The sequence below is a fragment of the Loxodonta africana genome, chromosome 18 (assembly GCF_030014295.1).
Source record: "Loxodonta africana isolate mLoxAfr1 chromosome 18, mLoxAfr1.hap2, whole genome shotgun sequence".
Lineage (NCBI taxonomy): Eukaryota > Metazoa > Chordata > Mammalia > Proboscidea > Elephantidae > Loxodonta > Loxodonta africana.
The window spans coordinates 24,488,614-24,503,619 of record NC_087359.1 but is presented as its reverse complement, the minus strand read 5'-3'; the positions used below and the strand labels follow the sequence as shown (position 1 = coordinate 24,503,619).

At 47.5% G+C, this 15,006-nt stretch overlaps 1 protein-coding gene across 3 annotated transcripts in view; it reads left to right on the top strand.

Annotated features, from left to right (window-relative positions):
• The window catches only part of ARSG (arylsulfatase G), a 133,475-nt gene that overhangs the window by 69,936 nt on the left and 48,533 nt on the right, over positions 1-15,006 (top strand). For all 3 annotated transcript variants that reach the window (XM_023556957.2, XM_003417205.4, XM_064270835.1), the window contains exons 3-5: positions 5,485-5,672; positions 9,744-9,791; positions 12,207-12,318. In XM_023556957.2, coding sequence (XP_023412725.1) covers positions 5,485-5,672; positions 9,744-9,791; positions 12,207-12,318 — 348 coding nt within the window. The remainder of the gene's footprint in view (positions 1-5,484; positions 5,673-9,743; positions 9,792-12,206; positions 12,319-15,006) is intronic.

Here is a 15,006-nt window from a genome sequence, read left to right as displayed (position 1 = left end):
GTTTGCACCACCCAGAGACTGGAGAGAGAGGGACAACATGAGACCTCCCATAGGATGTGAGAGGGGGTCCTGGAGCCTCTGACTTCTTAGAGACGGGCAGAGAAAGACAAGCCCACAATGGAGGAGAAAAAGAGTGGTCAGGAGGCCAAAGGAGGATGAAGACAGGTCTGGAAGGTGAAGGAGGGAGGCTTCCAGAAAAGAGCTGTCAGCAGAGCTCCCTGGGTGACAGGAGAGATTCCTGGAGTCCAGACTGAGGGAGCCAGTTTGGAGTGGGCTGGGGAGTGCCTGGAGATGAGGAAGCTAAGTGGACTCTCCTTGTTCCAGAAGCTTGAATTATTAGAATCATTGCAAGGTTTGCTCAAGGGAACTGGAGGCTATTAGGTACAGCCTCCTGTCTTCAGATGTTCAGATGTCTGGATTTTCTTTGAAAGGTTTTCCAGGTTGGAAGCTCCCCAGCCTCCCTGAATAGCCCATACCAGTGATTTATCACCTTAGGAAGCTTTCTGATGCTCAATAGAAGCCAGTAATAGTTTCCTCAGTTCACATGCGTGTGTCTGTATGCCTGTGTCAGTGCACACGTGTGCATGAGTGTGTTTTTGCATGCATGTGTGTGTATGTTTGACACCATATGGTCTTTGGATTGTTAAGCCTCAAGGCCGGTGCCGTATTGCCTACTTTACAGTGGGCCTGGGGGACTGGGCCCTTCTTCCTCTCCACTTTAAAACCTCATTCTATCTCTTGGGGGTTCTCCTTCCCCCCAAGACTGGCTATAGAGTAAGTCTCCCCAGCCCCATCCCTCTGACTTTTGAGACAAGTTTCTGGACTTCCTAACAGGGGCAACCTGGTTTAATGGCACAAGCGCAGAATTTTTGAATACTACAGGCACAGTGGCTGGGAGTGTGAGCTCTGGAACAAAATGCCTGGGTCAAACCATGGCTCTGCCATTTATAGCAGTGTGTGGCAAGTTTTTTTAGCCTCCTTCTGCCTCAGTTTCCTTACCTATAAAATGGGGATCCTTATCATTCCCTGGTGGCATGATAGTTAAGTGCTCAGCTGCTAACTGAAAGGTTGGTGGTTCAAACCCACCCAGCAGCTTCACAGGAGAAAGACCTGGTGATCTGATCCCATGAGGATTACAGCCTAAGAAACTCTGTGGGCAGTTCTACTCTGTCCTATCGGGTTGCTGTGAGTTGAAATGGACTCAGTGGCACCTAACAGCAACATCAACATCATACCACATCCCAGGGCCATTGTGAGGATTAAATGCTTTAATATATGTCAAGTGTGTGCTTGTAATAGTTTCCATCGCGTTAGCTCTGAGTCATGCTATATCATGTACGACAGAATGAAACGTTGCTTGGTGCCATCTTCGTGTTTGTTGGTATGCTCAAGTCCATTGTCAGGGCCACTGTGTAATTGGTGTGTCTTCTAAGGGGGTTCATCTTCCAGCATAATGTCAGACAATATTTTGTTGTGATCCATAAGGTTTCCATTGACTCTTTTCAGAACTAGATTGCTAGGCCTTTCTTCTTACTCTGTCTTAGTTAGAAAGCTCTGATGAACCTTGTTCCAACACAGGTGACCCTACTGATATTTGAAATACCAATGAGATAGCTTCCAGCATCATGACAACATGAAAGTCACCACAGTATAATAGACTATATAAACAGAGTGCCCTCGAGTTGGTTCTGGCTTAAAGAAATCCCATGTAAAACAGAACAAAACGCTGCCTGGTCTTCCACTATCCTCACAATTGTTGCTATGTTTGAGGCCATTATAGCAGCCACTGTGTCAATCTATCCTGTTGAGAGTCTTCCTCTTTTTTGATGATCCTCTACCTTACGAAGCATGATGTCCTTCTCCAGGGACTAGTCCCTCCTGATAATGTGTCCAAAGTCCGTGAGACAAAGTCTCACCACCCTTGCTTCCAAGGAACACTTTGGCTGTACTTCTTTCAAGACAGACTTGTTCATTCTAATGGCAGTCCATGGTATATTCAATATTTTTTGCCAACACCATAATTCAAAGGCATCGATTCTTCAGTCTTCCTTATTCATAGCTCAGCTTTCGCATGCATATGAGGCAATTGAAAATACCATGGCTTGGGTCACGTGCACCTTAGTCCTCAAAGTGACATCTTCATTTTTCAACACTTTAAAGAGGTCTTTTGCAGCAAATTTGTCCAATGCAATATGTCATTTTGATTTCTTGACTGCTCTCATAGGTGCTGGTTGTGGATCCAAGTAAAATGAAATCCTTGACAACTTCAATCGTTTCTCTGTTTATCATGATGTTGCTTAGTGGTCCAGTTGTGAGGATTTTTGTTTTCTTTATGTTGAGGTGTAATCCATACTGAAGGCCGTGGTCTTTGATCTTCATCAGTAAGTGCTTCAAGTCCTCTTCACCTTTAGCAAGCAACATTGTGTCCTCTGTGTATCGCAGGTTGTTAACAAGTTTTCCACCAATCCTAATGCCACGTTCTTCTTTATATAGTCCAGCTTCTCGGGTTATTTGCTCAGCATACAGATTGAATAGGTATGATGAAAGGATACAGCCCTGACGTGCACCTTTCCTGACTTTAAACGATGTGCTATCCCCTTGTTCTGTTCGAATGGCTGCCTCTTGGTCTATGTACACAGGTTTCTCATGAGCACAGTTAAGCGTTCTGGAATTCCCATTCTTTGCAATGTTATCCATAATTTGTTATGATCCACATAGTAGTATGCCTTCATATAGCCATTAAAACACAGGTAAACATCTTCGTGGTATTCTCCTAGCCAATGTCTTAGTTATCTACTGCTGCTCTAACAGAAATGCCACAAGTGGATGGCTTTTACAAAGAGAAATTTATTTTCTCACAGTCTAGTAGGTTACAAGTCCAAACTCAAGGCGTCAGCTCCAGGGAAAGGCTTTCTCTCTCTCTCTGTTGGCTCTGGAGGAAGGTCCTTGTCCTCAATCTTCACCTGGTTGAGGAGCTTCTCAGGCACAGGGACCCCATGTCCAAAGGACACTCTCTGCTCCTTGTGCTGATTTCTTGGTGGTATGAGGTCCCCAACTCTCTGCTTGCTTCCTTATCCTTTACTTTAAGGAAGCAGACCTTCCCCTGTCGTATTTTGTGCGTCTTCCAACCTGAGGGGCTCATCTTCTGGCACTGTAGCAGCAGTGTTCTGCTGCTGTTCATAAGGTTTTCATCGGCCAGTTTTTCAGACGTAGACTGCCAGGTCCTTCTTTCTAGTGTTTCTTAGTCTCGAAGCTCTGCTGAAACCTGTCGTCCATGGGTTACCCTGCTGGTATTTGAAATATCAGTGGTATAGCTTCCAGTATCACAGCTACACTTAAGCCACCACAGTACAACAACCCAACAGACATGTGGGAGTGCGCATAAACAAACAACCAAACAAAAAAGACCACACCCATTGCCACCGAGTCAATTCTGACTCATAGTGACCCTATGGGACAAAGCAGAGTTGCCCCACTGGGTTTCCAAGGAGCATCTGCTGGATTTGAGCTGCCAAACTTTTTGTTAGCATCTGAACACTTAACCACTGTGCCACCAGAAAAGTATGTGCTAAATAAATGGTTGTAACTCTTAATAGTAAACTGGAACTTACCTCATAGGACTTTCATTCATTCATGGTACATTCATAAAGGACAATGACTGTTTCTTTGCTTCATTCAAATCTATCACAGCATCTGTCCATGGCTACTGCATTTTTAGAATAAATGAGTAAAACAGTGAACGCCCTCCTCAGTTATAAATAACTAACTTTCTCACTGAAGACCTCTAGAACAGCTGACACCTGGCCCAGTAGGCCTTTGCTGCTTACTGAGAGGATCTCTTTGGGCATTTTCCTCTAAGTTTGCAAATTTTAAAACAGAATTTTCTCTTGTAATTTCTGTTATGGAATGAATTGTGCTCCCCCCCCCCCCCCCGCAAATGTGTGTTGTAAATCCTAACCTCTATGCTTGTGGTTATAATCCCATTTGAGAATGGATTGTCTTTGTTATGTTAATGAGACAGGATTAGTATAGGCTGTATCTTGAGTCAATCTCTTTTGAGATATAAGAGATTAGACTCATGCTAGCAAGCAGAAATCGGGGAAGAGAGATGCCAAGCCACATGAAGATCACCCAGGAGCCAAAACTAAAAAGAGACAAGGACATTCCCCCAGAGCTGACAGAGAGAAAGCCTTCTCCTAGAGCTGGTGCCCTGAATTCAGACTTCTAGCTTCCTAAACTGTAAGAAAATAAATTTCTGTTTGTTAAAGCCACCTCCTTGTGATATTTCTGTTACAGCAGCATTAGAGAACTAAGGCAATCTCTAAACTTGCTTAATATGAGAAAAGAAGAAAAACAAGAAAAGAGTGGACCCCATTGTATCATTTTGCAGACCTCAGTGCCTGCCCAGGGCCATCACCTCTGGAGACACCAAAATCATGGTGAAGGGCACGGGCTCTAGGCCCTGTTTGCTGTAAGCAGACTGGGGCATTGCCTTGGAGCCTGAAAGCATTAGAGATTCAAAGGAGTTTCGTTTATAGGTGGTCCTGGAGGCCAGAGAGAGGCTTTGTAAGTGACTTCCTGGAGGAATCCATTTTAAACAATCACGTTTCCATTCAGCGCTGCCCCATGTCTTTCGCCAGAGTTGCCTTTGCAGAGAAACAGGGATCTGTGTGTGCTTCCCCATTTTCGTGCCCCAGGCTGTCCTCTGTCTGAGGTTCAGGCAGTGAGCAAAGGTGCTCTTCCCACAGGATCATTAGCTCTTGAGCAAGGAGGTGGCCTGGCCTCTTCAGCGTCCTTGTCAGAGGGCATTGGGAGGCTGCCATCTTCCAGGTTCAGGGTTATGGCCTAGCCAGAAGGCTTTCACGCAAGCGGTGGGCCCACCCGAGGCAGGGGCGGCAGCGGCTCTGTGGGTGGGAACGGAGCTGCCCCTCTTCCATCTTCTCCCTACAGGCGTGGTTTCCTGATCCCCCCGTGCCTCTTCATATCTGTAACCAGGGGCTGTCGAGTCAACGCCAACACATGGCCACCCTGCCTGGGTCAGAGGAGAACTGTGCTCCACAGGGTTTTCAACGGCTGATTTTTTGGAAATAGATCACCAGGCCTTTCCTCTTAGGCTCCTCCGAGTAGACTTGACCATCGTTTCGGTTAGCAGGCCAGCATGTTCGCACCAACCAGGGACTGCGCACATCTCTTCACGACACAGCAAATCCTAACACTCCCTATTCTTGCAGATTTCATGCCAGCGTATTCTCTTTAAATGTTAGAAAGGTGCCACTTTTTGTGAATGTGCTCAGGGAAACCATTGCTCCCTCCCTTTTTTGAGACAAGACTCCTTCCTTCCCCTCCCCTCGCCACCCCTCCCTTCCCTCCCACTGCCCCCTCCCCTTCCCAGATTCCCAGGAATTGAGTGGGAATTGCGCCTTCTCTTTGATTGCCTTTTGTGGTTTGTGGGGGTCCTGATCAGGTGGTTTCCTTCCCACGCAGGTTTGTGGATTTCCACGCAGCCGCTTCCACCTGCTCGCCCTCCCGCGCCTCTCTGCTCACGGGCCGGCTTGGTCTTCGCAATGGGGTCACCCACAACTTTGCAGTCACGTCTGTGGGGGGCCTTCCGCTCAACGAGACCACCTTGGCAGAGGTGCTGCAACAGGCTGGATACATCACCGGCATGATAGGTAACACGGGTCCTGCAGCCTGAACCCCCATCTTCCAGCTGTGTTTACTCTGGTGGCTGCTGGTTAGCATAGGCTCGACTTGCTGCGGCCATTCTGTTCGTGCCTGCTTTCTTCTTTTCACCTCTCGCTATATAAATTAGGAGTGCTTTCAGCTGCAGGAAACTGACAAGACGACGTAACGGATGGAAACATACACGGAGCTGTTTTCTCACGGTATACCAAGCTTAGAGGCCAGCTTTGGCTTCCTGTAGCTCCACTACTCAAAGAAGTCAGTTAGAGCCAGCGGTTTTCTGTCCCTCTGCCCTGCCATCCTTAGCGTGCTGGCTTTTGTCCTCAGGCTTGTTGCTTCATGGCTCAGTTCAGCAGCTGCAGTGCCATCCACTGCGGTTGGGTTTAAGGGAGGAAGAAGAGAGAGGTGGTGCCAGCCTCGTTTGTCCCCTTTGAGCAGGAAAGCAAATCTTTTCAGACACTCCCTTGGCCTCCGGAACTTGTACTTACGTCTGATTGGCTGGAGCTGGGTCACGTGGCCATCCCTAGCGACAAGAAAGACAGAAATTAGGGACAGGATTAGAATGGTTGACTTGGGCTTAGACACGTTGATCCTTCACCCCCACCCCCCCACCTCCCTCCCCAAGCAAAACTAAGCTCTAGTAGCAGGATAGATGGCGACATGGGTGTAGGGTAGGCAATCAGCCAGATTGTTCAATGTCTTTCCCTTTTTCAGTTTTTTAGGCTGGTGGCGTAGTCGTTAAGAGCTGCGACTGTTAACCGAAAGGTCAGCAGTTCGAATCCACCAAGCAATCCTTGGAAAGTCTATGGGGGCTGCTCTACTCTGCCCTATGGGGCCACATTGAGTCAGAATCGACTCGCCAGCAAAGTGTGTGTGTGTGTGTGTGTGTTACTCAACATTGAGTTAAGTGTTTACACCAGGGCATGGGGATGCGTGCTGTCTAAGATGGTTGGTATTACTAGTATTATTTCTCCCATTTTATAGTTGAGAAAACTGATTTTCGGACAGGTGAAGAGACTTGTTCCAAGTTACCTAGCCAGGAGCTGGTAAAGGCTGGATCTAGACAGGTCTATCTGGCTTTTACCTGCACAGCCTTGCTGCCTGTCTCACCTCTGAGACTACTAAAATGCTGCAGCCCCAGCAGCATCCTCCAGCTGCCTGTGCTTGTTATTTTTCCTCCCAAAGACTGAGTCCCTTGGGATTCCTGCTCCCTCCCCCACACATGAAGTGGCAAGGGAGAGTGTGCAGAGGAACAGAGTGAACAGGGGACAGGGACAGTCCCTGTGGGTGTGTTATTGGTGCCCAGGGCTTCCCAAGTTCACCTGTAGGAGGCTGCTTTACCCAGAACAAGGGCTGGCCTTCTGAGATTGGTCCTTCCTCTGCTGTGTCAAGGAACCTAACATATTTTGTTGATGTTGTTAGCTGCAGTCACCTCAGCCCCTGACTCATAACAGGGCTGCACAATAGAACAAAATGCTACCTGTTCCTGCACCGTCCTGATGATTGGTTGGGGATCAGACCATCGTGATCCATAGGATTTTCACTGGTTGATTTTTGGAAGTAGACCTCCAGGCCTTTCTTCCTGGTCTGTCTTAGTTTGGAAGCTCTGCTGAAACTTGATCAGAATCATAGCAACATGCAGGCCTCCACGGACAGGAGGGTGGTGGCTGCACATGAGGTGTCCTGGCTGAGAATCTGACCCAGGTCTTGTGCGTGGAAGGCGAGAATTCTACCACTGAACCACCCCCGCCCTCCATAACATACTTTTACAGAAGGTCAGACAGAGTGTGGTACTCATTGTCCCAGGGTTGAGCCCCAGCTGGCAGGGGGAGGAGCCAATTAAGGTCCAATTCTACTTTCCTTTTGAGATACCTTTCTCCCCATACCCTGGGGTTAGTAATGTTAATAGTATCAGCATTGGCCATGACCATTTGTGAAGCTCCCAGTATGAGTGGAGCGTCCTCACGAGACACAGTGCACAAATCACTTCACTTACTACTTACAGCTCGCTGGGTTTAACCTCAGAGCTGTCTAACACCTTATGCCCCAGTGGGGAGCTGGATTCTTCTTGAGCTGGATTTGATCTCATTTGCCCCTCCCCCTTCACTCCTTTAAGCCCCAAGTAAGCAACTGATCCACAGGGTTTTCAGTGGCTAATTTTCAGAAGTAGATCTCCAGGCCTTTTTTCCTAGAATATTGAACATATCATGGACTGCCAAGAGAATAATCAAATCAGCCTTAGAAGAAATACAATGAGAATGTCCCTTTACAAATAGAAATGGAGAGACTTAGACTCGCTTACTTTGGACACATCATTAGGGAAGACTGATCCCTAGAAAAGGACATCGTGTTTAGTGAAGTGGAGGTCAGTGAAAACGTGGGAAAGCCTCAATGAGTTGGCTTGACACACACAACAGTGGGCTCACACGTACTCAAACAATCATGAAGATGGCACAGGACCAGCAGCGTTTTGTTCTGTTATGATAAGGTCGCCATGAGTTGGAGTTGACTTGATGGTACCTAACAACACCAAGAAGCAGCTGGTTACAGGCCAAGAGTTTAGCTACCATTCCTATACCTCTCACTACTCGATACATCTTCTGAAGGTCCTGGATGTTTAATCACTTCCAGGTGTTGAAATTATGAACTAAAGGACACACTTAGGGAAAATAAAAAACCTATACTCACACTTTGCATCTAATCTTGGTCAGTGTTTGTGCATATCTACATAGTTGGCGTGCCTCTACTTCCCTCTGGTGATTTTATATTTCCATGTAGTGCTCAGTCCATTCACTTGTCTTTTTCCCCCTCAACTTTCATATTGCATTTTTTTCAAACCTACAGAGCAGCTCCAAAAAGAGAATAATGGACACCTACGTGCCTTCTGCCAAAATTCACCGTTTGTTAATTTTTGCTATATGCATTTGTCTTTAGAAGAGAGCTTTGTACTGTTTTTATTGAGGCCACGCAAAATTATCTGCTCGGCCATACTCCGGTTCCTGTTTAGTGTTTGTTTAATGCCACCACTATTTAGGTCTTAGTTCAATGTTCTTTTCCTTTCCTCCTTGCCTTGTGGGTGATTTCCCTGGGGTATTCTCCTCAGAGCCTATTTAGCTAGTCAAAGAGTTCCAGCGTCGTCAGAGCTCTTCCCACGGTGTCCAATTATTCTCCCCGAACCAAACCCATTTCCAGAACAACCAACGGCAGTGGGGCTGGGCTTCCTTATTTGCTGGCCTGGTGATGTCTCAGCACGTGAACTGTAGCAGGAAGGCGTTCTCTGGGGCAGCCTCTGCAGGTGGAGGACGCTGGCCAGGGAAGAAGCTGACAACACCGACCGGGAACTGAGCACCTCCCAGACAGCGCAGGGAAATGTTCAAGCACCCGGGGCTGCCTGGGGCCTTTGCAGGCCCCCCACTTTCCCTACAAGAATGCGGAGAGGAGGGTGTAATGGGCGTGGCAGCCGACTTCCGAAAAATCAGCCATTGAAAACCCTTTGGAGCACAGTTCTACTCTGACACACGTAGGGTCACCATGAGTTGGGGCTGACTTGGTGGCAACAGGTTTTTGGAGTCCGTGGGTGGTGCAAATGACTAATGCACTCCATTGCTAACTGAAAGGTTGGAGGTTTGAGTCTGCCCAGAGGCACCTTGGAAGAAAGGCCTGGCAATCTGCTTCCAAAAAAATCTAGCTATTGGAAACCCTATAGAGCACAGTTCCACTCCGGCACGCATGGGGTTGCTCTGGGTTGGAGTCAACTCTAGGGCAACTGGCTTTCCTGGTGGTGGTGGTTGTGGTCGCTGCCAACAGCCTGCCTTCCCCTCTGCATGCTGGCATTCCTGCTTGGGCCCCGAGTCGTCCTTACTTGCTTGCAGTCTCCCAGTGGCCTCCCTCTCAGTCCCAGAAAGCAGGACGTGGCTCTCTCGCCACATTTGTGAGCTCTCTGTGCTTGTACTTGGTAAAGGGCAAAGCCGGTGGAGAACTGAGTGTTTAATCAGCTCCCCAGAGGCTCTGCGTGCCCCCACTGGGATTCCTCTGAACGTCTCTCTCTTGTTTTTCTACAGGCAAATGGCATCTTGGGCACCATGGCTCTTATCACCCCAACTTTCGTGGTAAGAATTCTTTTGGGGATTTGTTACCCGGGAGATAGAAAATAAAAATCTCCATGTAGAAGAACTTCATGAATGTTTAAGCAATCCTGCCCCTTGGGGGGATCCCTGGGTGGTACAAACGGTTAACGTGCTTGGCTGCTGACCAAAAGGTTGGAGGTCAGAATCCACCATGAGGTGCTTCAGAAGAAAGGCCTGGCGATCCAGTTCCAAAAAATCAGCCATTAAAGACCCCATGGAGCACTGACACAAGTTAGGATTGGCTTGAGGGCAACTGCTTTGGTCCTTGGGGTACTTTCTTCCTAAATTAGGATTTCCCCGTTTGCAAGATCACTTGGGCGCATTTGAGATGCCCAGGGCTCCCCTTTGAGCTTTCTAAAAATGGCAGATGGGGGAATTTCCCACTAACTATTCCAGGAACTTACTTTTCCTTCCTGGTATCTAGTTTTCACACTTGACAAGTGAGGGCTTCGACTGTGTCAGGGTGGCAATGTCTTGAGTGCATGTGCTTCTGGAGCCATTTGCTAGAAGGAGTGATGAGACAGGGTCCCCCCTAGCAGGAAGTGGTGCCATGATGGATTCATGATGTCTACTGTGAGAGCTTGGTAAAATAGACGGTCAGCGATAAAGTGGAAGACCCTCAGTGAGATGGATTAACACAGTGGCTGCAACAATAGGCTTAAACATAGCAACAATTGTGGGGATGGTGCAGGACTGGGCAGCATTTGTTCTGTTGTACATGGGGTCGCTCTGAGCTGGAACTGGCTTGACGGCACCTAAGAACAACATTGTGGGAATGGAAAGAGAGAGTAACCACTGACATTTGCTGTTGCTGTACCAGACAGTCCCTAAAGGCTCTGACTCAGGCATTCAGGTACACTGTGGTTCCTTGATTCCTGGCTCCCAGTTAGTTCACTCCTCTTCCCTCCTGCCTCTTGTCCCCTCTGCATGGAGTACCGCTTGGTGCCCCGTCAGCCTCATGGCTGTCCCTATAACCCCTCCCTGGATGATGCCAAACCCAATCACGTATCCCTTCTATATATCCAGACCCATCCTGCTGCCCTTCATTGTTTGTCAGATCAGCAAGTACAATGAGGCCTCTTCCTAACACTGGGATCTGAGGACATCTATAGCATAGAGCAGAGGTTAGCAAACTGTGGCCACCACAGCCCACATGCAGTCCACCATCCGTTTTTATAAATAAAGTTTTATTGGAACACAGCCAGACTCATTTATTTATGTTGCCTTGTGGCTGCCTTTGCACTACCGTGGCAGAGCTGAGTAGCCTCAACAGAGACCATCTGGCCTGTGAAACCTAAAATATTCACTTTCTAGCTTTTTATGGAAAAAGCCTTCCAGCCTAAGGGGGCTCGTCTTCCAGCACTATATTGGACAGTGTTCTGTTGTGATCCATAGGATTTTCGCTGGCTGATTTTCAGAAGTAGATTGCCAGGCCTTTCTTCCTAGCTGCCTTAATCTGGAAGCTCCACTGAAACCTGCCCACCATGGGTGACCCTGCTGGTATTTGAAATACCGATGGCATAGTCCAGTATCACAGCAATACAAGAGCCAACACAGTACCACAAACTGAGAGAAGGGTGGATGTTGTATCTCCATCTAGGGAAATCAAGAGAATGGAATCAGTTACCTGGGTAACTGGGGGAGGTTTCCCTTTTCTAGAGCATTTGTGCATTGCATTCTGTTTGCATATGTAGCTATATCCTTGAGATACCACCTTGGGTTGGGGAAGAGATGGGATGAGGGAGGGTCTCAGAAGAAGTTTAACATATTCAGGTCTCAACTTAGCACTCACATCCTTTCTTCCCCTGCCTCTACCCCATCACCCTAAACCCAAATCCTGCCAACCTCTGAGCCCACACTGAAATGCCATTTCCTTTAAGAAGCATTTCAAGATTCCTGCCCGGACGCTGTCCCATCCCCAGCATCTGCGAGTCACATCTGCTCTGTCTTATTGGCTTACCTATTAATCTCATAGCTTAATCTACATATCTTCTTTCTCCTTCAGATGGGAAGCCTCTTGAGGACAGGACTTATTTATTTGTATCCGTTCAAGTGTCATGCATGTTGTAGATCTGCACCAGATACTTACTGGATGTGTTAGTCGTTACGCTGGGAATGTTATGTGTTCAGTAATAATTCTCTCCACTTCCTCCCAGTGTGGGTTAGCTCTGGTCACGAGATGTTTGGCCAATCTAGTCTCACAGCCAGAGAACCCAGCAACGTGCTTTTCTTTACATGCCACAAAGAAATGTTAATCTAATCCTCTTTTAATTGCATACTCCGTAACCCTGCAGTATTAAATTAGAGGAAATGAAACTTCTGTCATGGGTGTAAGAATGCCGGCACATAGAACAGCAGCAGCCAAGTAGGGGTGCTAACCAGTTGCTCTTCTTCTAGGTTTCGATTACTACTTTGGAATCCCATACAGCAATGATATGGGCTGTACTGATACCCCGGGATATAACCACCCTCCTTGTCCAGCCTGTCCACAGCAGAGTGGACCATCAAGGTAATAAATACTATTGTGGTGCAAAGAGTTAACACACTTGGCTGCTAACTGAAAGGTTGGAGGTTTGACTCCACCCAGAGGCACCTCGGAAGAAAGGCCTGGTGATCTATAAAATCAGCCATTGAAAACCCTGTGGAGCACAGTTCTGCTCTGACACACGTGCGGTTGCCATGAGTTGGAGTCGACTCGACTGCAACTGGTTTGTGTTTCTTTTTTTTGGTTTATTTAAGGCATTTGCTATGGGCTCCAGAACAAGCTGAGGTCCTAAGGGGCTGGTCTAGCAGGAGTAAGTGAGAAAGCCTAGCAGGCAACAATTAAGACAGAATGCAAGATAGGTGTGCGTTCGGTGCAGATTTAAATGCACTATTAGCACTGAGTGCAAGAAAACTTACGGCAAAGATGAGGCCAGTGAAATTCTTCTGCTGGAATCTTCCATGTCCCTTGGTCTGTTCAGCTCAGCTGAGGGGAGCCTAGTGCTGCCAAGGCCTCACACCAGTGGGCCCCTCTCCTCCTCTGCCTGTTGGCTTTGCTCCTGGCCCACTCACCTGGCTCAGACTGTGGACATAAGGAAGGATACAGAAAAATTGCCCAGGGCTGCCTGCCAGCCTCACCCTCCGCTGGACAAGTCGACCGGCATTCTGGTGTTGGAATGCCATGCAGGCATTAAACGGGATGTTTTTAAAACATAGTCAGTGAAGTGGGCAAATGCTCCTGCTATAATATTGTTGTTGTTAGGTGCCCTCGAGTCGGTTCCGACTCATAGCAACCCCGCGTACAACAGAAGAAGACACTGCCCGGTCCTGAACCATCCTCGGGATCATTGTTACGCTTGAGCCCATTGTCGCAGCCACTGTGTCAGTCCATCTTGCTGAGGGTCTTCTCTTTTGCTGACCCTCTACTTTATCAAGCGTGATGTCCTTCTCCAGGGACCGGTCCCTCCTGATAACATGTCCACATATGCGAGATGTAGTCTCACCATACATCTAAGGAGCATTCTGGCTCTAGTGAAAAAAGCAGGAAACAAGCTATCAACACTACAGTCTTAGCTATATTTCTACCATAAGGTTATAGTCCTATCGAGAGAGACTAAAAGGGAATATGTCAAAATGTGAACAATGATTCTGTCTAGTGGTGGGACTACGGGGCTTTCAGTTTCTGATTTTGCGTCATATTTTCCAAATATTCTATAACGAGCATGCAATGCATTTATTATCAGAAAAAGATAATCAACCTCGTTCAAGTCACAAAGCAGTGCAGACGTGTGCTCCTCTTGTACAGAAAGTGTACTGCTGTTATTTGTAAGCTCTCAGGTATCAGAAGCACTTGGGGAAGATGAGTCTCAGCTGGCTCGTTAATAACAAAATAATGGCTATAATAATGGCTGTTTATTGAGAAATTGTTATTGTTTAGGCAGGCTGTGTACTAACTGTAATCCACACAGCCACTGAGTGAGGCAGGTATTTATCCTGATTTCACAGGTAAGAAAGCTTACCCTGCCCAGGTTACACCGGAACTGGTCTTGTTAAGTGTCATCAAGCTGATTCCGAGTCACGGTAACCTCATGTGACAAGAAGAACTGCCCCATAGGGTTTCCTAGGCTGTAATCTCTACGGAAGTCGATTGCCAGGTCTTTCTACCACAGAGCTGCTGAGTGGGTTCAAACCACCAACCTTTTGGTTAGCAGCCGAGTGCTTAACCATTGTGCCACTGAGGCTCCTTCTGGAACTGGTAAGAGGAACGGAGATTCCAATCCAGGCTTCTTTAAGTCCAGAGTCCATATTCTCTAAAGTCTTCTCCTCAGTAGCGTGGGTGTCCCCAGGGGGCTTGTCTGAGATGCTGAGTCTCAGGCCCCACCCCTGAGGACCTGCATTTGAACAACATGCCCAGGTGATTCAAGTGCTCAGTACAGTGTGAGAGGCTCCCACTGCCTTCTCTACGGGCTGTGGCTGGGGGCCAAACCTGTCATTATATCTGGTACCCTCTGGCCCTAACGAGGTATGACATACATGAGCCAACCCGTTGAAAACCAAATCTGTTGCTGTTGAGTGATTCTGACTCATAGCGACCCCATAGGGCAGAGTAGAACTGCCCCATAGGGTTTTTTGGGCTCAATCTTTACAGAAGCAGGTTGTCAAGTCTTTCTCTTGCATACCTGCTGGGTGGGTTCAGACCATGAACCTTTTTGGTTAGTGGCTGAGCACTTAACCATTGTGCCACCAGGGCTCCTTTCATCATAGATAGAGGCCCTCATTTAGGCAGAGCAGTGGAAAACGCCAGAGACAGGTTCACTGATTGGCTGGTAGACTCTGCTTGATGAATTTAGCCTGTTTAGACCTCAGCTTCTCTCCCTGCAAAATGGGAGTAATAATGTCCCCAGCTCCCAAGAGTCTTTGTGAGGAATGGTTATGGCAGCTTTATGTAATGTGTGGCTTGTCCAAAGAGCATCAACCCCTATTCAAAAGGAATAGAAGGAACTACACCTACCCCTCACTTATCGACCTTCTTGTTATCCAACATCTCACATTTATGACAATAGTAAAAAATCTACTATCCGACTATTTTGCACATTAACAATGTATGTCTGGCAGTAATGAATGCCAGGGTACGAGGCGAGAGTAATGCTGGCTGTGATGGTGAAGGTTATGTGTCAGCTTGGCTGGGTCATGATCCCCAGTGGTTTGGCAGCTA